The sequence below is a fragment of the Micropterus salmoides genome, unplaced genomic scaffold (genome assembly GCF_014851395.1).
Source record: "Micropterus salmoides isolate LMB-PRFRI ecotype aquatic unplaced genomic scaffold, ASM1485139v1 Ms_hic_scaffold_18, whole genome shotgun sequence".
In the NCBI taxonomy this organism is placed as follows: domain Eukaryota; kingdom Metazoa; phylum Chordata; class Actinopteri; order Centrarchiformes; family Centrarchidae; genus Micropterus; species Micropterus salmoides.
This window is the reverse complement of record NW_024040928.1, coordinates 23,273,747-23,298,137: the sequence shown is the minus strand read 5'-3', so window position 1 is coordinate 23,298,137 and position 24,391 is coordinate 23,273,747. Positions and strand designations below refer to the sequence as shown.

The 24,391-nt window shown below is 39.1% G+C and overlaps 1 protein-coding gene across 1 annotated transcript in view; it reads right to left on the bottom strand.

Annotated features, from left to right (window-relative positions):
• LOC119909485 (exostosin-1a) overlaps window positions 1-20,463 on the bottom strand; it is a 65,586-nt gene extending 45,123 nt beyond the window's left edge. Inside the window, exons 1-3 of the mRNA XM_038727731.1 lie at window positions 20,309-20,463; window positions 3,988-4,081; window positions 327-434 (exon numbers count right to left, since the gene is read on the bottom strand). Coding sequence (XP_038583659.1) covers window positions 327-434; window positions 3,988-4,081; window positions 20,309-20,463 — 357 coding nt within the window. The remainder of the gene's footprint in view (window positions 1-326; window positions 435-3,987; window positions 4,082-20,308) is intronic.
• Window positions 20,464-24,391: the final 3,928 nt, after the last annotated feature.

Here is a 24,391-nt window from a genome sequence, read left to right as displayed (position 1 = left end):
AAGTATAGCATATTAGATGGTATTTTATATATATCAAATATTACATGCTGACTTTGCTGCTACTAATCACACCTATGTCACTTTGCTTGAGACCGTACTGCATTATAAGATGCCTTGTAAATTTGAATTTAATTGCTCTTGTACAGTTAATATTTGCATTTTATTTTATCTACTTCTAATTATTTATCTATCTACTTATGTCTGTCCTTGTGCTGCTACACGACCTGAATTTCCCCTCTGGGGATCAATAAAAGCTTATCTTATCTTAAAACCCATCCATTCATTCAAGCATATATCCTTCCAATCCCTCCATCATTTTTCAGTACCTGTAACAGCAGTCTCTCATCTCCAATGATGGCGGCTTTCCTCCAGTCGATGACTTCAGAGAAGGGAAGCTCCCAGCCGTTGCTCAGAATAACAGGGATACAAGCCGCCTGTTAGGAAAGAGACAAGTCACACTTTTTGGGGACTGGAGTTGAGTAAATGAAAGTGGGCAGAAATTTATGTTTATGTAATGGAAGTAAGAATAGAAAGCAGTAGTCCACACTGTTCAGAATGATAAAACAAAATTGAATGAGTTATTGAGCCTACCTAATCATTCTAACCTTATGTGTGTATACTTGTTATACTTGTCTATATTGTTGAAATGAGATGCAATTAATAGGTTTTGCTTTATAGTAGTCGTAACAAAAAAAGTAAGAATTTGTTTCTGTTGACAAGTGTTCACAGTTTGACAGAGGGAGAAAAAAAGTTTAAAGCAGAGCATTGGGAGGGATCTATTTTTCCCTCCGCTGAGGGATTTATCCTCTTAGGTAGTTTATGTCTGATGAGACACTTTCAAAGTGTTCCAAGTGAGAGTTTTGCAGGAACAAATGGAGTTGCCAAAAAGATTAAGGACGAAATGAAGAGTATTTATTTATTTTCCCTGTATGCATCAATATTTAGAGAAATCATTAATGTGAGTTTATTCATCAGGAGCTGTTTTCATTTCTCACAGCAGCTCTCTGTGTTGCTGTAAATTATTTTAAGATGAGGCTCTTGAAACTGTGTTTTTCAGTAAGATATGCTGTTTTCTAGATCATTTTTTCCACTTTACATATTGTATGCCTCATCTATAAGCCTGTGGTGTGCTTTCATTATATTTACATCTGCAATTATATATAATACATATTAAATTAATTTAAATGGGAATTAGCCAAACCTTGTTTCTTATCTAAGAAAAACCATGGATAACCTCACACCATGATAGTGCTGAATGTTAGAAGTATAGATATACATATGTAAAACAGGTGTTTTTATGGTGAAGGGCCAACATTTGCCATTAAGCGTAAAATATCATTGGCTGGAGCCAATCCCAGCTGACATCGGGCGAAAGGCGGGGTACACTCTGGACAGGTCACCAGTCCATCACAGGGCGCATGTACTACTAATAAATGCTAATACGGGTTTTTCAGAAAAGAGCCCAGGATGTCACATGGCTTCACTTTAATACTGTATGGTAGGTTTTTATGTTTAGTCTCAAGTAGTGGAGCAGTGTCAGAGAAGAATGAACAAAAATTCAATAAGTCTGGTATTTTCATTTAAAGTTCAAGTTCGACTAGATTCTCAATCAAGTGAAGCTGAGAGATTAAAGGAGATTCACAAAATGCCGAGTGCATGATCAGTGACCTGTCTGCGCAGATTCTCACTGCTTTGATTAGTCTGGCTTTGTGAGATGACTTTCTCTTTTTCGTTTCTTGTTTTCTTCCTCACTGTCAACCTTTTACATGTCTCTTTGTTTTTCTGTCCTCTCATCCACTGTCCTCTGAATTTTGATGATTCTCCTACCTTTGCATATGGGACCTTTTCTCTTTTTCTACCTCTAACAGGCCTAAGTTCCTGAAAAAGCCATTAAATAATTTAAATGCATTTAAAATAAAAGTTTAACGAAAAGTATTGCCCATTTTTTCTGCCAATCATTCTTCCTATCCCTTTCTGCATCTTTCCTAAAAAAAACCTCCTATCTTTTCTAACGTCACCAGAAAGCTCAGCCTCTACTTTCTCATTACTATTGAGTACAGGGAACATTATGGTGCCAGAAAGTGCCAAAAACAGACTACAGAAAGGTTGGTGACACCTATGTATTGTTTGATTGTTTTAATATATAATCTGACACATTTACATTATATTGTTATTTTATTATTGTGAATAAACAACAAAGTAAAGTAAATGTGCTATAATCAAAGGAGTCAACTGATTTTACTATATGCCAAGGTGGTCCACTCATTCTTCTAGCTAAACAGCTAAATGGTGAAATCTGTTAGGTGGGGTTAGCGATTCAGGAATTCCATGACATATACCACGATATAGAACAAACAACGACACAGCATGTAACCGACGTTAGCAAACTGTCGCTACAGTAACATGCAGTGAAAACGAAAGGGTCCCAGAGCCTGCACACTAGCTCCAGACAGCGATACACCTCCAGTGCTGCATTAGCTAACATCACAACAACAGCACATCTGGACAAACTAGAAAGTAAGCTGAATGTCCGTGGGAAAGCCATTTAGCATGGTCCAATCCACATTTACAGAGCCAGGGACTGTGTACAAATACCAGATTTATTTTCAGCATACACACAGAATGGACAGCTAGCAGACTGTGAGGGAGATATTAGCTGCATTTGACAAAAAAGATGTGCATTGTATTAGAATCGCTAAACCCCACCGTAGGACTTTCCAAAATATTCAAGAACACTAAAGTACTCAGTAAAAACATGAAATACAAATCCTTCTAGCTCTAGATGAATCCTGAAGGTGGAAGCAAGCACAACCTATTTATTCCTGGTGTTATATTTATTCCTAAGTGGGCAGTCTGTCCTCAACAGAATACATAATTGGAATGTGAGAAAAAACAAGAAGGAAAATAATGACAGCCAAAGGCAGGCACAGGGCATAGCCAGATACTTCATGTCAAAACAACATAGAGACAGATAGAAATAATGAAAGATGAACACATCTGTGGTCTGAAGATATGTATAAACGTCCTCTTTCTTTTCTCTGTGATGCATCTCCAGAATCAGGCCTTTTCTGCTGCAGGGAGATGACAGATCTGTCAATAGTAATAAGATCAGGAGTTGGTAAGAAGAGGCCGAGGAACTCTTTGGTTCCATGTAGTTCCCAGCAAGCTGAACTAGCTTTTACCAGTAATCGTGGGAATAACACAATACCAATGTCATGTGAGGAGGAGTTTGACTGTTTTTAGGCATAAAATATAGAAACATAACAGAAGGTTTAATCATTTCTCCACCAGAATTACATCCTGATAGCGTGGAGAAACATAGCATTACAGCATTTAGACCTTCAATTTAGGAGATAAAAACTCCAGAAAGAAAAAACTGAATATTAATCAGTTAAAAAGAAAGAGAACAAAATTAGAAAGATGGTGTATATTGGACATTTTCTACAGCAGATGGTGTTACATTTGGGAAATGTGGACACATGACCCTAGTGTGTCTAATCTTACAACTAATAAAAAAACAATGACCTCTGAAAGAAAAGGTAATGAATATGTAATTTATGTGCTCAGTGTAGATAGGGTTTGTTGGAAAGTCCCGCTGAGGGTGTTAACTTTAAATTCAATAACATGGTTTTGGATCTGTTAACATTAAACACCCTTGCGCCCAGGACACTTGACTTGTGTCTCTTTTCACAATTTTGCAAACAAAATAGGGAAATAACTTTTTATAAAGTCTCAGTATGTTTAAAACAAAGAGCATGTCAGATTATCTCGTTTGAAACACTTCACAATTTTACTATGGTGGCAGGCTTTTTGCCCAGCCTTCACAATGATGAATACCTGTAACTTTAGATGTACTCAACACATCATAAAATGTAGTTCATTTGAAACATACTGCCTGTAGTATGTCCACACCTTGCACACACACACATAGATATACAGTATGCATTCACACATGTAATAATATATATATTATATTTAAACACACACCTGCAGGGCCTCCAGGAAGCGGAAGGATCCAAGACGTCGGCCCCGGGGCACCAGGCAGAAACTGGAGTTGTGTAGCAGCTCCTGGTAGTCGAACCTACACAAACAAAATTTAAAAATCTGGTTAGAAGATGAGAGAAGAATACCTGAGCAAGCAAAAGACTGCGAAACCAAGAAAAAGTACAAAAGGAAAGGGTTTGTTACATTAATCAACTTTTCCTTGTGTACAAGCTCATCTAATGGGCCACAAGAGAACATTATAAAAAAAAGACTATAATCCTCTGATTTAGAGAAAGAAAAAAGTCAGAGAAAGGGCAATAGAGAGACAAAGAAAAAGCAAAAGATAATCAACCTTCCAACAAAACGCTCGTGAGCTCTCATGGCTTTTTATAATTATAAGGTCTAGAGAGCTGTAAGAAAAAAGCGCAATGTGAAAAGTGATAATCAAACACGTTGCCATTTCCTCAGTATACACACCCATACAATTCAAACAACAATCAAAAGTGGCTTTCTTCTAAATGGTTAGCAAAGAGTTTTTCAAGCGCTTGATCTTTTTCATAAAATGTGTTCTTGTAAAAGGCTGAGTGGTAGCTTCTGCACATCAAAAGATACACGGTGAATAAATAATGACATGTGATGGAAAAAAAGCAGTTCACAGCTGTTATATAATCAAACACCAGTGGCCCTTTACACACTTCATCTGATCAAGATATGTCAAGAGAGAATCCTCCACACAGGGTTACCTGTAGTGAAGGTTTCTCTCGGTTGTGTTGGGGAAAACTATTGATCTAACAGTATGGGGTGACAAGTGAAATCAATGCGAATATTTGAAGGCCAATACTTCAATGATAAAATTATTTTAGTGTGAGCAGCCCCTATGGAAGGGTGAGGCAAGTTTAACTGAAGGCTTAGCCGAGTGATGCTAGCATGACTGTAAAGCTTAGAGCAGTCCATCAAAAATCTATTTAAAATAGTAAACACTCTCTCCCTTTAGCTTGATCCTTCATGGAGGACAGCAGCCTGGATTTACAGCAGTAACAAGGGATTTCAGCGGTGAACCTTGGTCATGGCTAAATAATGCATCAAACCTTATCAACGTGTCAATAGAAGCTCTTGAAACCATCCCTGTAGTGTAATGGCGGTTTCAAAATGCACAGAAGCAAATAATTTGCACAAAGTAGAGCGCAAAATGAAGATCAGCACTTAATCCTACAAAGCGGCTAACTAGGATGTTACAGAGCTGTAGATATTTAGAAAAATAGCTCGAGAACAGGAATTTAACTGAAGAACTGAAGCAATTTGCTTAGGAGGGAGTCATTAAACAAAATGGCAACTCCACCTTCTCTCTTATGCACTCTAGCTTCGCTCACGAAACTGAAGTTGGGACAGGGTAGACTTGATAAGGACAGCTGCACTGTTAGCTTGGTCCAACCAAGTTTCAGTTTAAAACATGAAATTAATTTTGAAGGCTACCAGCACACTGGGCCCCGGCTTGTCCTGGGAAGAGTCATGAGTGCACTTTTTCCTTATAGCTTGGACCTAGCACATATCAGTCAGAGATGACAGCATGGTGGCCTAGTGGAACAGTGGATTAGTGGATAGCACTGTGGCCTCGCAGCAAGAAGGTGCAATCAAAAACCCTGGTTGTTCTGGCCTTTCTGTGTGAAGTTAGCATGGTCAGTGTGGGTTTTCTCCCACTGCTCCGTTTTCCCCTACCATCAAAAACATGTTATGTAGGTTCTCCAGTCAGTGTCGTTTGACCTGGCAATCTGGAGTTGGCCCCTGGGCGCTATATAGTGGCTGCCCACATCCCTTTAGGGATGGGTTAAATGCAGAGGATGAATTTGACAATGTGACAAATACAAATCCATCCAATCCAAATCGAGAACTGCCGCCGCCATCAGAAAAGGATCAAGACACAAACTTTTCAAAGCCACCTTTCAAGCTAAAAGGAGGTGAGATTTAGATATTCAAAACATAAGCAAAGAAAAGGACAACAATATCCGGAATGGTGGCTGGTCAGTTGCACAGATGGACAATCAGGTGTTCAGACAGTTGCTCAGTTGTTTATAATCAAGGTTATAAACAACAGCACATCCTCCAGAGACTGCTAGGTGTATTTAGACTTGTTGCCTTGTTATAAAAGGGCCACTAAAATTGCCAGTACACAACATATTTCTCTAAAGTAAACAATAAAATGTTTTAACACTCCTCATGGAAGCCTTATATTAATGCATTGTTAGTTGAACTGTTCCAACTCCCCCTCAGAAAGAGTTTTTCAAGTGACTTCTGTCTGTGACTTTAAAGCTCTGGTGGCACAGTGTGTGTGTGTGTGTGTGTGTGTGTGTGTGTGTGTGTACATGATCTCAGGGCTGGCCTGAGGAGCTTTCAGATTGCAGCCTAATCTGTCTGGGGATCAACTGTCCCCAGAACTTCACCACTAGACACCTGTGTGTGTGTGTGTGTGTGTGTGTGTGTGTGTGTGTGTGTGTGTGTGTGTGTGTGTGTCCACCTGCCTGGAAAGCCTGCCTCTATAATGTGTGTGTATGTGTATGGTAAGTCTTTGTGATGAGAGAATGTTTGGCATATGACTTACTGTGACTTCACATGCGTGTGTGTGTGTGTGTTTGTTTGTGTGTGGGCTTGTTTTACTATATTTGTGGGGTCCAGAAACTGGGAGCCCACTAAACATGTGGGGTCCAACAGGGCTGTTTGAGGTTAAAGATTTGGTTTGGGGTTGGGGTTAGTATTAAGTTAAAGTTAGGGGTTAGATTTAGGAATTTTGTGATTGTTAAGGTTAGGATAAGGGGCTACGGAATACATTATGTTAATGACAGGTCCCCATGAAGATTATGACACAAGGTGTGTGTGTGTGTGTGTGTGTGTGTGTGTTTGTATGATAAACGAAAAGAGCAAAATTAGACGTCAGGTGTTTGTCATCCAAAGACAAGGGCATTCTAACTGCCGCTGTGAGAGATACACTCAGATAAAGACAGCCCGTCACATATAAAGACAGTTATTTGGGAATAACAACAAACAATTAAATCTCACTTCAACACACAGCTCTGTTTCATTGTAGTTTTGTGACCTTGAGTCGTTGATTCGTTTTTTGTGATGTCATCTTTATCACTGCTGAAAAGGCCCGGGAACCATCCTTGGTTTTCAGCCGGGTTTAGACAGTACCATGAAAGTAGAGCTGCTTTGTTGTGAGCAGCGGCCTGTACACTGACTCTGGAATACTGAGCACCCAAGAGCCCTTGGCACATACGCACCAGTGATAATGATACTGAGCTGGAAGCTGAAATAGTAGCAATGGGATTACCACCAGGTGTGGAAGGACCAGACCATCATAGTAAACCAACAGCAAGGCCAACAAAAAATACAGAGGCCTAACAGGAATTATGCCAGGTGCATAAAACACATAGTAGCCTCAAACAGACATGCCCTGGGGTCTCATTTATAAAACTGTGTGTAGAATCCTCACTAAAAGTGTATGTGCACCCAAACGCCAAAAATGACTTTTGCCAAAAAGTATTCAGACTTGTGTGTGTCTGTGCTTATGCACACTTTTAAGCAATGTTCCCTTTATAAATCACAATCACCTTGAAATGTGGTGCATGTGAGGGAGCCCCATGTACAACCCTTTAAACGACCATAGTTGCCCATAAATGATCAGTGAAGTACCCCTCATTAATATTAATATGTACTGACTGCATGAAGAAAAGGACGGCAAATTCTGACAAAAAGACATTTAACTCACTGTGACATTTAACCCATGTGAGTTGCCGTTTCTCATTTCTTCAGTTTATTTGTGTACGCATGCCTCAGAGTTTGCGTGGAGGACCGCACATTCTTCCGTCAAGTTTGTTGTTTATAGATCACAACCTTTGCTTGGGAAATGGCGTATGCACGTTTCCAGCCCTGTTTTGTACTTACGCACCATTTATAAATGAGGCCCCTGGTCCGTCAGTCTTTACACCTGTTTTGCATTGGCGAGGTCCTTCACTAAGACGAGATATGCCACCTTGACATATGACCATTAGACAAGACTGGATGTAGTTGAGTTTAGTAGCGTGTTTAACTTCATTCCACACAAATCCGTAAACCCGCATTGGTCATCATATTGAACCAAAAAATCAATTAATAAAAACTAAGATAGGTGTGTAGACAGATCATACAGCCACATTGGACACTGTATACATGTATGCATGTATGTATATGTGTACCTGTATATCACTTCCACCTCCGACATGTACATAATAATGATAATACTATTTTACTCCTGCATCCTTTGCACTCTGCTCACTGCACTATTTGTCAATATGTCTATATTGTTTTTTGCTCATAGTGTGTATATTTGCGCTGTCTACACTGTTGCCTGTGTCTGATTTATTTCATTATTGTGTTATTGTATTATTGTATTAGTACATCGCACATCATCAGCAATTTACAATCCTGAGTCAAATTCCTCGTATGTGTGCACATACCTGGCAATAAAGCTGATTCTGAATTAACTAAAACATATAATTTGGTAAATATTAAACTTTTTCTCTCATGTATGTTTTTATTTTCACTTACAGTTACACATTTTTTGCATAAGATGTGCACATTTTCACCATTTTTGTATTTTATATATTATATATTTTTCGGTCTGGATTTTGTTGCTAAATTTGTGCATAAAGCCTTTCATGTGTTCTGAGAGTTGATTTACTAAATATGGTTGTAACATTAAAACATAAAGACTTTAGTAATGTGTAAATCTGTTGCAAGGAAACCACTTAACAGTCTTAAGGGGGCAAACAACATCAAATTTAACTGACAATCATTTGTAAAATATATATATAGAGAGAGAAATGTATATATACACACACACACACACACATATATATATATATAAAATATATATATATAAAAAATAATTAGAATAAAATAAAATTAAATCACGAAAGGCTCTCCTATAAAAGTATGTTTTAAGAAGGGACTTCAAAGAGTTCACTGACTCAGTCGCCCTGAGTTCCTCGGGCAGGCTATTCCAGAGCCTCGGGGTCCTGACTGTAAACGCTCTGTCCCCTTTAGTTTTCAGTCGAGACTCTGGAACCGACAACATACCTCTGAAAATATGAAAAGAGACACCATGTTTCTGGATAATGTGTGCAAGGGGAAGCAAATACAAGGAAAATAAAATGGATTCTTAGACCAACCCCCGAGGCACTCCATATTTAACTGAACAAAATTAAGAGACATAGTTATTAACAGACACACAGAACATCCTATTTGACAGGTAGGATGAAAACCATTCTAAGGCAGTACCAGAGATCCCCACCCAGTGCCTCACTCTGTCTAACATGATGTTGTGATCAGTGGTGTCAAATGTAGTGGTCCAGGAGTACCAGGACTGAGCGCATGCCATTATCAGCAGACATTGAAAGGTCATTGGTGACTCTAAGCAGAGCAGTCTCAGTGCTGTGGTACTTACGGCAAAACCAAATTGAAACCTTTCAAATATTTTGTTAATTTGTTAATTTGTTTTACCAAAGTCTTTGCTATAAAAAGTAGTTTGGAAATTGTTCTAAAAGTTGGAGGGAGGGAGGTTTTTTTTTTTAAAGTGGGTTTATGCAAGCAGTTTTAAAATAACCAGGGACACAACCAGTAGATAGAGAGCTGAAATCCATTACCTTTAATAAAAACTTGTTGGTATTACATCACGTGGGCTGGACGACACTCTCATTTGTGATACTGTTTTTAAAAGCTCAGACAGGTCAATGGGATAAAACTGGTTAAAACTATCTTGTTGCTGGTGAGGAACCTCTGAGTAAGAGGCGGAGGGGTAATAGAGGCTCTGATTGACACCACCTAATCAGTAAAATAATTATCATATATTAGCAAGCTAATGCTATTTTTGTCAGTTAGCTAGTTCATGTAGCTCATGTAGCTATAAATCATTAGCACCTGGCAGTCACAGGGTGTAAATATTTAGTATCAACTAATCCCATGTAAGGACTTGCTTGTGTGGAGCAACCATAGGGGAGCAACCCATTTTAATTTAGTGATCACTATAAATTTATTTATTTATATATATTTCAATAATTTCCTCTTGGGGATCAATAAAGTATTTCTGATTCTGATGATTTCTGATCTCTACTTAGTAAACACTTAACAATATAACTACGCTAAGATTGACCTTACAAAGAGCTGGTGCAACTAGCTTCTGGTTACTGGTTCTCACTAGCCAGATTGTGCTTATTGCGGTGGCTTGCATCACCATCATCATCAGTGGCATCAGTGTCCCCTACAAGCATTGCAAATGTGGGTTGAAATCAGCCAGATGGGCTGGTCGAGTCATGAGGAGCTGATATGAGCCAGGTGATGACTGTAATTCCAATAAAAAGTCTGGCAACCCATAAGGTCTGCGATGCTGCCTTAGCAATCATATCCTGTTTTTTAATGGTCAGAGTGAGGGATTGTGTGTCAGAAGCTGCTTTTCAAATAAACCAACTGCTCAGGAGTCTCCAAGACTCTCTAACCAAGGGTTCCACAAGTTTTTGCCAGGTCTCATGCATTGATTGATTCTCTAGCGCCAGCTGTCACAGCAGCACTCCTCATGCCTATGTTTCATGTTGTGCTGGTACAGTGTTACCTCTCAGGGATTCTATCAGGTGGTGCGGGCCCAACATCTCCAGGAATAAACTTACCTTTCCCCCTGTTCTGGTCAAGACGTGACATGGCAACAAATGTCTTACACATCATTACTTACAGTGCAGGAGCAGCTTCAGGGTAGTGTATGCTCTCATGGATATGGAGGACATTTCCTTGTCGAGGTAATGGTTTGTAGCAACAACAAATCAACCTGCCTAAATCTATCAATCTTAAAATATGTACTTCATAGCATTTGAATGAAACAAGCCTCAAATTGGTCCTCAAAGCCACTTGACTAAACAACATTTTCCCAGAAACAGCAATGGTCTGAAGGCTGGGATTACCTGCAGAAATATCTGAGACCAGAATGGCACACTGCATTTGTTGACCCACCCTGTCAGACTGTGGACAGCCTGTGGTTTCAGTGAAACCTCTGTATGCTCTTTATCTATTCTATTTTGCTGTCCACTCACTCTCCACACTGTGTTTAGAATTGAAAAGGTCAGTGATCAAGGACAAGGACTTGTCACTGCTCCTCCCCATGAAGCGACAGCCCAGTGACACATCCTTTTGCCACTGTTCTGGGCTTGATATACTGGGAGTAGATCCCATGAGAAACTGTGCATCCAAGCTTGTCTAAGAGGGAATCCCAGGAGATCCTAAGAGCAGTTGGAGAAACTTACTGAAGAAAGGAACATATGGGCCGCTCTGCTTTGTGTGTGGCCACCATGACCCTGACCCAGATAACAGCACAATAATGGTCCTAACCATATGGGTTAGGGGGTTTCACCTCCCTGTTCTTACACCCACAGTATCTCACTAAAGTGAGTACACCCCTCATTTTTGTAAATATGTGATTATATCTTTTCATGTGACAACACTGAAGAAATTAAACTTTGCTACAATGTAAAGTAGTGAGTGTAGAGCTTGTAAAACAGTGTAAAATTGCTGTCCCCTCAAAATAACACATCATATAGCCATTAATGTCTAAACCGCTGGCAACAAAAGTGAGTACACCCCTAAGTACTCACTTTTGTGAGATACTGGATGTGCATTAATTGTTTGTTTAAGTGGTCATGAGTGTGTGTGAATGCCTTTCCTGCTTGTATGTATGAATGTGGATGAATTTTTGTTTCTGAAATTTTAGAGCCACGTGACAGTGCTGCTACATGTGTGAGGAAAGGAGTATGTTTTTCAAGTGTGTGATCCCTTTGTGTGTCAAAACAATGTGTATAGTATGTAGTATATAGTATGTGTGTATAGAAGGAGTTGCATTTGAATGGCTGCATGAGATTATGTTATATGTGTAGGTGATAACAATTTGTTGCACAATTTAATATACATAGCTCATTATTCAGTATTGTGTTTTCAAAAAAGAATCTGTGTATTTTGTATATAAAAAAGAGAAAAAAAATCAGATCGCGAAAAGCCACCAAAAAAGAAAATCTGTTAAAAGTATATTTAAAACACTCGAGTAGTTTCACAATAAATCTGTGTAGTTTGTCTACTTTGTTTTTCCTTTAATCCTTTTTCTGAAATGGTGCATAATCAGCCTTGTCTCTGCAATTTCCCTCTACTTTTCTCTTCACTTAACTGAGAGGTACTTGATGCAAGACCTCGAATAGCTTAAACTATGGTGATAAATGATTGGAGTGAGATAACAAAACCACGTTGTATGCGTGGGGACTAAAACTCTGTGTGAAAATGAGCTTAAACTAATCCAGTCCTTTTAAAAATGGCTGGTAGTTTTTGGCAACAATCCATAAAAAGAAAAAGCCTATTTAATGTATTATTTAGATATTGTATAGGTATGGAACAATGTGTGGATTCAGTGTATTCTTCAGTGTTTGTGTGCATGAAAGAGAGACACAAAAGAGAAAGACAGAGTTGGATGATACCAAGAAGGAGGGAATTAAAAATCAATATGTGCCACAGAGAATCACTCGGAACATTTTAGCTGTAAAACAAAATAAATAGTGTTGTTCACCATAAAGTAAAAGGGATCTCTCAGCAAAAGACACTAAATAATTTCAGGAGCGAAGGATCAATAAAAGGCCTTAAAGAGTAGACCCTGAGGTCTGGTTTACACTAGTGAAAAATATTACAGAGAAAAGTAATACAGTTGAAGGGCTCTTCCCACAGACAGGCAAACATGGTGTATCAGTCTGTTGTTTATTGTCTGAATCAAAGTATTTCAAAAGTTTGCATTTTAGTCTGAAACAACATAATTTGTGATACACAGATGACTGGTCAAGGTCCCTATTTACTTTAAAGTGCACCACAATTAATATCCGCCATTTTACTTGCTTACCCAAATTAATTTATTGTTTCTAGGTATTGAAAAATCATTTAGGTATCAGTACAGATGTATTTATACTGGTGCAAGAAAATTTTAACTTACTATGAATCTAAGCACTTATGTATCTAACTTTAGTAAAGTCTGGGGATTTTGAGGCTCCCAATATTTATCATTATAAATGCAGTGTACTACGTAAACTATAAATGGCATCACCAGTAATTACTACAAAGAGGGCCCTTACAGACACACCGGTTCAGGAAAGGATCTGAAGGCTTTGTCTTACACACAGACATAATAGTCCCTCTGGTGTAATTGTTCAGTGTGTGTGAGGCATCATGTGCATTGTTTGGACCCATTAATTATGAAGGAGAGACACACACAAGGATGTCCTTGAAGTGAAAAACAACATTTGTTCATAAAAGAGAAAACGTGGCTAAAATGTTGCTCACTTGTGCAATTTATGACACAATGGAAGATTAATTATAAGACAATGGAAATAAATTGAACAACTACAGTCTGAAATGCTTTCCTCAGACCAGCTGCAAAGACAGAGAGAAAATTAGCAAAGGTGATTTAAAGACCATTAAAACAGAATGTACAGCAGGCCAAGAGCGGAAGATGATCACTAGATAGAGATAATCTGGTCAGACAATCAGGCCGGTCTTTAAATGCACCACAAAAATCAAAACATTGGTCCAACTGTCTTTGAAATTCTAGCAGCAGAAGAACAAACTTAAAACCCGCTGGGAATGATAAATTCATTTATGAATAAGTATAAGCAGGGCTTGTGACCAATTAATGACTGATCTTACTTTGCCACAGTTGCAGTTGTTTGCAGTCAGAAGTGGGAACCCAAAATCTTAATTCCGAGCCTTACAACAAGTCACTTAATATTGCATTAGAAGTAATTTGTTTGCAACATAAGCTGTCACAGAGCCACAATATCAACTCCTTAAAAACTTTTGAAATATGAGGAAAGAGTGTAAAAATATCTAAACAAAATTTTAAAAACGAATTTCCCCTTTAATTTAAACTGTGTAAAGATTTAAAATGAAAAACATTAAAACGGAAAAGGGGAATATAAATTCAATCATGACTCCTACTCCATACTCTCAGCTCCAGTCCTTCAAGGTTTGTGTAGCTACATTATGCGTCACTGTGTGTGTGTGTGTGTGTGTGTGTGTGTGTGTGTGTGTGTGTGTGTGTGTGTGTGTGTGTGGGCATTGAGGCAATATGGAGCAGTCACATTATATTTGTGCAATCTCCCTTTCTGACTCCCTAAATTTGTCGTCGCCTCTTCAATAGGCCACACTCTCGTGAGTAGAGAGCAGAATAGAGGAAGAAAGCGTGTGGTTTGATAAATTTGTTTCAAAATGGGAGTCACAAGGAGAGGCACCCTTGGCGGCACAAGATGTGAAGCAGTTGTGATTTGTTAAGTGAGGCCAGAAGCTATGGGGCTTTGTGTGTCTGTGTGTGTACGACATTGATTTGAGAGAGCTGCAGTAGATTCCAAAGCATTTTCTCCTAGAGAACACTTCACTAACACTATACCCCATGTTGGCTGCCACGTGTTACTTCATACTGAACTGATTAGTGACTTTAATGTTGTTCATTTTAATCATAGACATGGGCATAATACAATTTGACTGCATTTTGGAAAGACAATAATCTGCTAATTTACTATTTATTATATGCGCACTTACCAGGATATGAAAAGCAAATTCTTCCTCTATTTTCTGCTTGCATTCTGGTCAATCAGTAAGTTCTTACATGACATTCTCTGTACAACAATTTCTAATTAGATTAAATGTGTCTTTTGTTACTGGGGCGCATTCATTAACAGTAACGCTGCTGTTATATTTTGAGAAGCCTTGTACACAAAGTCTCAGTTGAAGAACCACTTGTGGGCCTAAAACCGGCAGGTGTTAATAAAAAACATATCTGGGGCAAAGGACAGCACATGGGTGTTCTAGGCTGCTGTGAATGTCTTCGATTTTCCTAATTACCATTTTTTCTTTAAGGCAAAACTCAGGACCCTGAGGGGAAATGTGTTGCGCTTTATGACTAAAACAATTCAAAGCACACAGTTGAGAATTTATCTTGATGAAACCATGAAAAGAACTGTGGTCAAGGCGAAAATCTGACTGAGATGTCTCAGCCAAGTCTATCAGCACCTGGCTCTTTGGAGTCTGCTGAAAGCTGTTTAAAAACTCGTCAAAGCATCAACAACCTATTTAGTCCACCATCAAAGAGCGTGGCTGGGAGTGACAGAATGGGCGGCTTCTTTCTGGCACATTTAGTCTTGCAAATGTGTGTGCCCACATTAGTGCAGAGGCATGCTCATGCATTTAAAAGCACTGCCATTGTCTCCGATCTGTAGTAAACAAATCCACCTGGCCATATGGAAATGCTTGAAGCTTTAATGGCTTATGCTGCAAACAATAGGAAGACATGGGGGTCTGGTTAAGTAGAGAGACCATAAGTGATTTGAAGCTTTCTAGCTTGTGTGTTTCTCTTTGTGTTGACCAAATGTCATGATTGGAATGAAAGATATGAAAAACTGAACTGAGGAGATGTTGATCAAACAAAGTGGTTTTAAGTTTAGCACATGCTGTAGAGGGGGTAAAAGCTTAAAATGAACTGCTTGTCAGATTGCCAAACAGCCAGAAACCATACTATGCAAGAAGTTTCTTTGAAGCATACTGTTTAAGGTGAGTGTAAATTTTAGGGACTGAATGTTATCAATGCTCGTATTCACTTGTATTATAAGGGCACTGTCAAACTGGCAGTTAGATCTTGCCTCGACTACTGCCCCCACAAATGGTCCAGAACGCGGTGGTGTGTCTGGTTTTCAATCAGCCCAAAAGGACTCATGTCACTCCACTTGCATACAGAGTGACTGCTGGGTCTGCATCCGTCCACCTAAACTCTAAAATACAAGCTTACGGTCCTTCTCAGCCACTGCGCTCTTCCAATGAACGTCGTCTGGCTCTGCCATCCCTACACACAAGGCATTCTCCATCCCTGTTCTCACCATGTTGGTGGAACGAGCTATCACATGCCATCAGAGCAGGGGGCATCCCTCTCTAACTTCAAGAAGCTTTTGAAAACTCATCTCTTCTAAGAACACTTCATCTTATAACACCTCTAACATGCACTTCCTATGCAATTCTTCTTACAATTCACTTGTCTTAATTGCACTATTTTTTAACTCTTATTGCTTCCCCTAGGTATTTATCCCATTGGTGCCATATGCATTAATCACTCTTACTAGTATCTATTGTTGCTCGTAGATATCTTACTTCACTGATGCTTGTATGTTCTTCAAATGTTAGTCGCTTTAGATAAAAGCGTCCGCCAAATGAGTAAATGTATATGTGCTTCATGTAAAAGAAAATTGGTCATTTGAAAGCCTTTTTCAAACCTGTGCATGACGCTCTTAGTTAAAGTCAAACAGTGGTAGAGTTTGAACGTAGAACAGAACCTGTCCAGTGCTCCCACAGCAGAAGCTGGGCAACGATTAAAATTTTAATTGCGTGATTTTCTTGCAATAAATTGCATAGTTATGCGCAAAATTTAATAATGAATTCTTAAGTAGTGTATTGCGTACTTTTAATTTAAATGTACTGCTATATACACAAAGGTTCAATAATATGTGGTTTGCAAACACTTTAAACAAATAAGGTGCTGTTTACCAGCAGTATTCCCTTTCCACAGTAGCAATAAAATATTTCTTATCTTCTTCTTATTAATGTAATCAAATCAAATATTAAACCAAAGATATTTTCCACTGCCAGGACATGACCTTTTATCTAGCTTGTTAAAACAAGTTACCATCAGAGTTACAATCATAACATCAAAACAGGCTCCTTCTGAGCTAATGTAGACTAACAATGTTCCGTACACTTTGCGCACTTCACTGCACTCCACTGACCACCACGCTGTTGTTGAGAGCCTGACAAGCATGTTTGTATGCTCATTCCCAGGGGGAATACCTATTGGACGGTTTATTCTTTAATTGATGTCTTTTGGACCAATAGTATTTGAGAAAAGTGGGGAAAAGTACCTCCTCCGCATGTGTACGGATGTTCATTAGGGTTAATGGTGTTCCGTTATTATTTAAATTATTAATAAAGGTCAGGACATTTAATTTGTTTAAAACACAAGTTAATTACTGCTTTAATAAGCTAGAAGGAGTGAGTTAAGCATGAACCATGTAAAACGATAGTGAACAACATTACCATATCTTTCTGAAGAACAAGAATAAGGGCAAACAATGTGCATTTGTTAATTTTTTTTTAACCTTATCTTAATCCTTTATAAATATAAACATCATCACTGCGCACAGGATGACATGCAAACAGCGTCTGTGTCGACAGACGTGCTGCGTCTTTGCTGCCTGTCTCAGTGTGAGAGTGGCACCAAGCGGTCATTGCCCAGAATTGACGTTTAAAAAATCCTATTTCAAAGAATTTATTCAACAAAATGTTGATATTTTAACACAAATATTTAATGATTTGTGATAACATAATAATCATTTCATAAAGACTGTAGTACTGTGAGAATCATTAATTCAAACTATGTACATTTTTGCTGCTGTAGCAGTCTCCACACCCAAGCTGCTTTTTGGACTGTAGCTTGCCCACCCTCCATTTTCAAGCGCAGTGGGCGCACATAGCAACCTAACTGAAATCACACTGAAACAAGCAGCAGGGGGGTCTCTTTTTTGGTCAGGAATAAAAGAGGGGGAAATTGTGATTACACACATAGATAGTTTATAAATAACCTGGAAGTATTTATTCAGCGATCGGTGGGAAAAGGTCATCTGTACGGAATATCGTTGTGTACGGAACATGGTTAGTCTACGTTATTCTTGTGGGTTTTTTTCTGAACAAGTATCAGCAGAAACATTCTTTCTTTTAAACTAGATACAGGCTTATCAGGTAAAGTTATGTAGCCTATAATTTTAAAGTTAAATAAGCTACCGCTGTGTAGCGTACATAAGCCGTTGCCATGGTTACTATCAATAGAGCGCCTGCTGTTTACTCACCGTAGCAAAGAGCAACCCCTAAGACCGACATCTTCCCCAATACTAATCAGAATGCAGTGTGTAGCTATCCACTTCGCTATGGGATTTGTTCGCTTGTCTTGCTTTTGTTTCTACTCTAATTTTGATTTCTATGTCCATACAGATGTTGATGCTCACACAGTTATACCTGTCTGTATATTGTTCTGTATTTCTTCTTCTTGGCATTTTTCTTCTTCAAACAGGCCGCCAACATAATTTCCTGGCAACAGTGAAGACCATTCTCATGTTTGTGATGGATGGACTATGCAAACTGAACACAAACCACAAAAGCAGTACACAAGCATGAAAGCAGACCGTTGGGGTCAGAGAGAGGGGAAATAGAAATCTCTGCTTCCGACTCAATCAAACAAATCCAGAGTGAAAACCGCCAAATACAAACGTGTGTGTGTGCGTGTGCATCTGTGTGTCTACACACTGGGAATACTTGCATGTGACTTTCAGTAGCATCGTTTTTAACATTCAAATCCAAACAACAGCAGCACAAGAGGGCAGGCCAGGCAGAGGTGTGGGAGCCGAGGAGTCTCTAAGGAGGTTCCTCAAAGTTTGTACTCCAAAACCACTGTGAAGGTAAAATACTGTTATTATAGATGTCTGCTCCTGTGAAGTTTAATCAAAATACTTCAAGACAAATGGCACAACTTCACAGAAATAACTTAGCTTTAAGTGTGTGTGTGTGTGTGTGTGTGTGAGAGAGAGAGCGAGAGAGACAGAGAGAGGAATAATTTGCATGTTCATTGCTGTGTCATTGTGTCTTAGAGTCAGAGAAATTTCCATATTTATCACTGTGTGTGTGTGTGTGTGTGTGTGTGTGTGTGTGTGTACGTAAACATCACAGTAGAGACTGTTGCCTTCTATGGCTGAGTTGAAACACAGGTCTTTGGGCTGATAAAAAAGCTTAATGTTGCAGCCTGGTCTGGCTCAGAATATTAATGCATACTCTGTAATATATACTATCACAGACACATAACACACCGGCAGAGCTACAGAACACACATGCAGAGGAAATGTATCTGTGTGGTTGGGAGAAAACAAAGGTTGAAAAACAAAGTTGGGTAGTTGCAACAACAGCTTTGGAGCTGTAGCACAGTTCCTAGTTAATTACTGAAAATCTTAGGTCCTGTCTACACGAACACGGGTATTTTCAAAACCGTGACCTTTTCGACACGGTTTGGCCGTTCATCCACACGGAAACACAGCATCAGGTCACTGAAAGCAATCCTTTTTGGAAACCCCTGCCAGTGTGAGGTTTTTCAGAAACACCGGTTGCAGTCATGTAGATAGTCATGTAGTTAGTCAGGTAGTCATGTTGACAGTAAAACCGGAGTTTTTGCCTTGCAACATCAGAGTGTGTGCCATTATCTGCTGTGTTTGATGACAGATTGTGCGCCACTGCCTGCTTTGTTTACAATTTTATTAGGCTCTTGTATGGAAGCTTTGCATGATTGAAAGTTCAAAAAAAATGTCTATTTCATACTGGCACTTCATGTAGGCCTAGGTCTTAAACAAGCTGTAGATGCTCCTGTCTATTTAATGTGCACGGAAGCTAGCTGCCGAGAAGCGTGAGTGAAGATAAATCAAGTTTTAATTCCAAGAACTAAAGTAAAAAGCTAATTTAATAAAACCAGTTAACTCTGACCTCCTCCCGCTGGTAAACGGCGTAGTTGTCGGAGCAGAATCCAGACTACTACGGGTGTTTATTTGTCCGAAAGCTGCAGCGCTACTCGCCGTCCACTTCCCCGTTCTTTAGCAGCTCCCCGTCGGCCAGTGGATTGTCATTACACCGTTCGCCTGGTCCTCTCCAAGCAACGTCCGAAGCCGCCGGTGACGTTTGGACAATCTCGCTGCTGATAAGCTTTCGCAACATCGCCTCAAGCGAATTTCTCTCCCAAGTTGAAAAATTTGAACTCGCACAAACCAGCGAATTGAACGACAAATGCCTCATTCGCGCCACCCGGAGCAAATTCGCAGGAATTCGCGTCTTTGCATTTACTTTGTATGTAATAAAGCCGCCCAAAACGCTGGATTCACTTTCGGTGGGAACGCACCTTAAGACTGTATTCGGAATGAAATGAAAGCAAATAATAAGCAAGTACTGTAACCACAAAGTAATGTCTATTTAGAATAATGATAATAATAAAGCAACAAGACTGTTGTTGTTTATTTTTTTATCAAAGTGCTGTAAGTTTTTACAAGACTGTCCATCACAAACCAGATGTCTCTTGATTTAAGTTAAAACGTAACAACATTACTCAGAATGTAAAGACAGAATAACAGTGGTACAAACATTTAAACTGTTTCACAGCTGCGGGTCTTTACTCTCACGTTGTTGCTGGACTCGTCTGCTGCATTGGCTGCAGCGGTCTGTGTGGCTGTGAGGTCCGTAAGCTGACGTGAGGACCAGAGGGCTCCATGAGCTGGCTGGCCGGCCGCGGGCTGGCTCTTTAGCTTCCCCCATCGCGTTTGCAGAGAAAATGTTCAAGCACATTTTCAGTTTGCCAACAATTTTCGTAAAACTGCTGATATTTAAAATCTACACAGTTGATTTCTCGCCTCAAAACTTGTTAGAAGTGGATTTAGTGATGAAATACCATATGAAAATTGTAAAACAAGTTCTGTTGTTTTCCTCTAAAAGAAAGACTGGTTGTTGTTACAGTTGTAGTGCTTTGCATTATGGGCCACAGTTCGCAAGGTAGACTGGTCTGACGCATACTGGAGATTTTTCCCAATCAGTAAGCCAGGTATTTTTGGTATACAGATTGCAGATTTTGCTTTTGCTTGCAAACTGCATACTACATACTCCATTTAGGCCAAATCAGTATGTACTACTTGTATAGTAGGCAGTTTCGAATACAGCCTAAGTGTAGCTGTGCGGAGCAAATGACCATATATGGAATACCGGCTCCATCTGGCTCCCTATGTCATAGAACGGAGCAGTTGGTAGAAAAATCTGTTGAAAACAGAGCATTTATACTTTAACCTCATTATTTGAAGCTTTGGCAATATTTAACATAAACATCCAACATTGTAACATTGTAGATAAGTCATAAAATATGGAAAAGCATAATAGGTCTCCTTTAATCCTCTGTGCCATAGAGCTCCATTGTCATCCAAAAACTATTAGAAACACATCAGTGAGCCACACTTTTGTACTGGGTGACATGTTCCTTCATTACTATGAACATGGGCACTGTAGTTTATTTTGAGTCAACCCCAAATCCACAGTTGAAAACAGTCCATAACAAATACACTATTTAGCACTGTTTGCTAAAAAGTACAGTGACCAGCTTACAGTACCATTCATGACCTGCTTTTAAAGAGTAAAGTATTCAACTGCAGCTAATGGGTTTGGGACTGAGACACGCAGGCAGGGTTGGGAAGTACTCAGAGTCGGACTAATACATTGGTGGTTTTGGTTTCTGTTTTCTGAAGCCATTTTATGCCTTTAGTATTGAGATGGCACTGGCATCTTAACCCCAGAGCCACATGGGGTAAATCTGTTTTTGCCCTTTTCATGGGATCTGCTGGCAATAAGAAAAAAAAAAACAAGACAAGGCTTATCCTTTAAAGGTTCAGTGTGTAAGATTTAGTGGCACCTAACGGGGATTTTTGCAAATTGCAACCAACTATCCAGTCCACCACTGCCCCCTAACCTTTCAAAGAGCGTAGGACAGCTAAAGGAACCATTACAGAAAAAAATTCTATCTATCCTACAACTATTATCATTATCACTATAAAAAAAATACCTAGTAGGCCTGTAATGAAAATGGTTTTAGTAATGTAAGTTGAAACAGAATATTAATAAAAAATGTAATGTAATTAAGCCAAAGTCTGCAAGAGTAGAGCTGGGATATACTCTGGATTTCTTTTGGAAGTTATTATACATTGTTACATTATAATGAAGAAGCAAAAGGACTTTGCACAAAAAGCTTTTTTGTTTCACTTTTGTGGCTCATATAGTGTTAGTACTTAACATTTTACGTTTAATAATGGTCTACACCCAACAACAGTTGCTCAGAGCCAGCGCCTCTTTTTTCTTTTTGCCATTTTCAATTACTTCAATTTGACTTTTCCCCTCCTTTTTAATTCACCAGAGGAGCAGACAGTGTGTCACAATAACAAGATACTATTTGGCCTTGGGTGCATCTAAAAAGAATTTAGTGGTATCCAGTCTCATTCAGGCAGGCTGAACAAGAGATAGTGTGGTCAGGCAGACGTTCTTGCACAAAACAGGTAAAAGCTTTCTGCTGTTAACCAATCAACTGTGACCTTTCATGGTCGACATCCTCTTGCTCCCTCAACACCATTGACAAAAATACCTTCAAAGTAGAGAAATAAAAAGCTGCAAACAGTACATCTTTATTTCTTTTTTTTTCCTCAAGCACAGATCAGCAGGTGAAGTGTTGACATTTCCAAATCAAGGAAGACTGTTATTGTGTGTGTGTTATCAGCATGTGTTTTGTGAGACTCTGTGTGTCTTTGTGTGTATGTTATCAGACAACGTATTTCATTTTGTAAGACCAATATATCCAATCTTGCAAGACAATATTTGCTCGTACGAAGCATTGTTACACTTATCTTAAGGTACTTGCAACACTTGAGTTAAGGTTACAGAAACAAACCACAATATGTCCATCATGTCCAAGTCCTGGGCAATGTGTGCCCACCATCCACTTCTCTGCAATATATAATTGTATAGCACTTCATTCACTCAAAGAAACGTTGTCTGTGAACCTAATCCAGGGTTGGTATCGTGCACACACACCTATGCAAGCATGTGGGGGACGCTATCCACCCATCCATCCATGCCTGTTCGCCAGCCAGTTGCCTCTGATGAGTAATGGTTCTCTTAGACATACACAGATACACATACCCTGAAGGAGTGTGTGCTGTGAGGCACCATTAGCACCCTCCCTGTGCTTCTGCTGGTTTTAGAGTTCGGGGGTATATGTGTGTGTGTGGCGCAGCACTTAACACATCAGTCTCACTCCTTATTTTCTGTTGTGGTCTATGGTCTTATTCCCCCTTTAGTTTGCTTCCTGAGACACAGTATTAAGTAGAAATATTTGTATCCAAACTTAAAAATATACAAAGACATAAATTACTGAAATATTCTTACAACAAACTTCAGGCAATGTATGGATTGAAGTATTTTTAATTATCAGTATTTCAAATGACCTACAATGCCTTCCAAAAGAGCCATGCCAATGTCAAGTCTAGTGTTTGCATTATCAAAAAAGCAAAATATGTCAATACAGAGTGAAAAATCACCTCTCATGTCATTCATTCATTTTGAATGGTAGGTTTGCATTGTAATAAAATGCATGTAATAATATTCTACAACTCCAGGATATACAGTTAACATATCGACCTCTGGATTAAACATCTAATCTTCACTTATATTCAGTATCTCCAGTCTATACACAGAGAGCCACTAATGACCGCAGACAAACACTATTCACACTCAGACATGATGGAAATGAAACTTGTGAGGTTACCCTCAGTGCAGGCAGCCAGGAATCAATAATTCTGAATACACGCCACTTAACTCTCGCCCGCTCTTCCTCTGACTTGCTCTCTATCTTTCTCCTTCCAGAAAAGAGGAGAAGTGAATAAGAAGAACAGGCGAGTCAAAGTCACCCCCACCCCCATCCCCCCCATGCTGAACACTTCCAAGTCATTCCTGTTTCCAGAGATAGCGACAGGCATTAAACAACATCGGGCAGGAAATCGGAGATGTGACGACGTCTTCTGCTGCTGAATTATTGAACACTACGAAGGTAGCTAATGTACACTTAGATGGAATTTCATGCAAGGATACTGATGATGACTTTGATAAGACATGTCCCAGACAGCATGCTTTTTTTATCAACTCTTTCTGTCTCAGCTTCAGTCTTACAGAACTGCTTTGGTAATTTCACCAGTGGACATTTGGTCCTTCAGCAAATTTTATCAAACACAATGACTGTAAAACTTAATATTAAGATGATGAATCATAGTCAACACATCATCAAGGTTTTAGTTTGTTTTCAGAGACTTCTACCACAACCCCATCACAATGGATCTGAAAAATGTTTAACAGCAACACAATAAGTGTCCCCATTATCTGGAGTAATTCACAAACATTGCTGTAATAGGTTTCTATGGGACTATTCCTTCAGTAAAGTCATACCACTGAAATTATTTCTGTAAAGAGAAATCTCCCAGATGAATATCTCAAAACTACCTGATGGTCAAATAACAATAGAGGTAAATGAAAGAAATGCTTCTTTGCAATTTGGGTGAATACATTCTTTAAGCTGTCAGCTTCTCATCCTCCCTGTGCTTTCTTTCTTCCTGTTTTAGTGTGTATATTGTGAATTAGTAGCAACAAAGTAAGCAAGAAT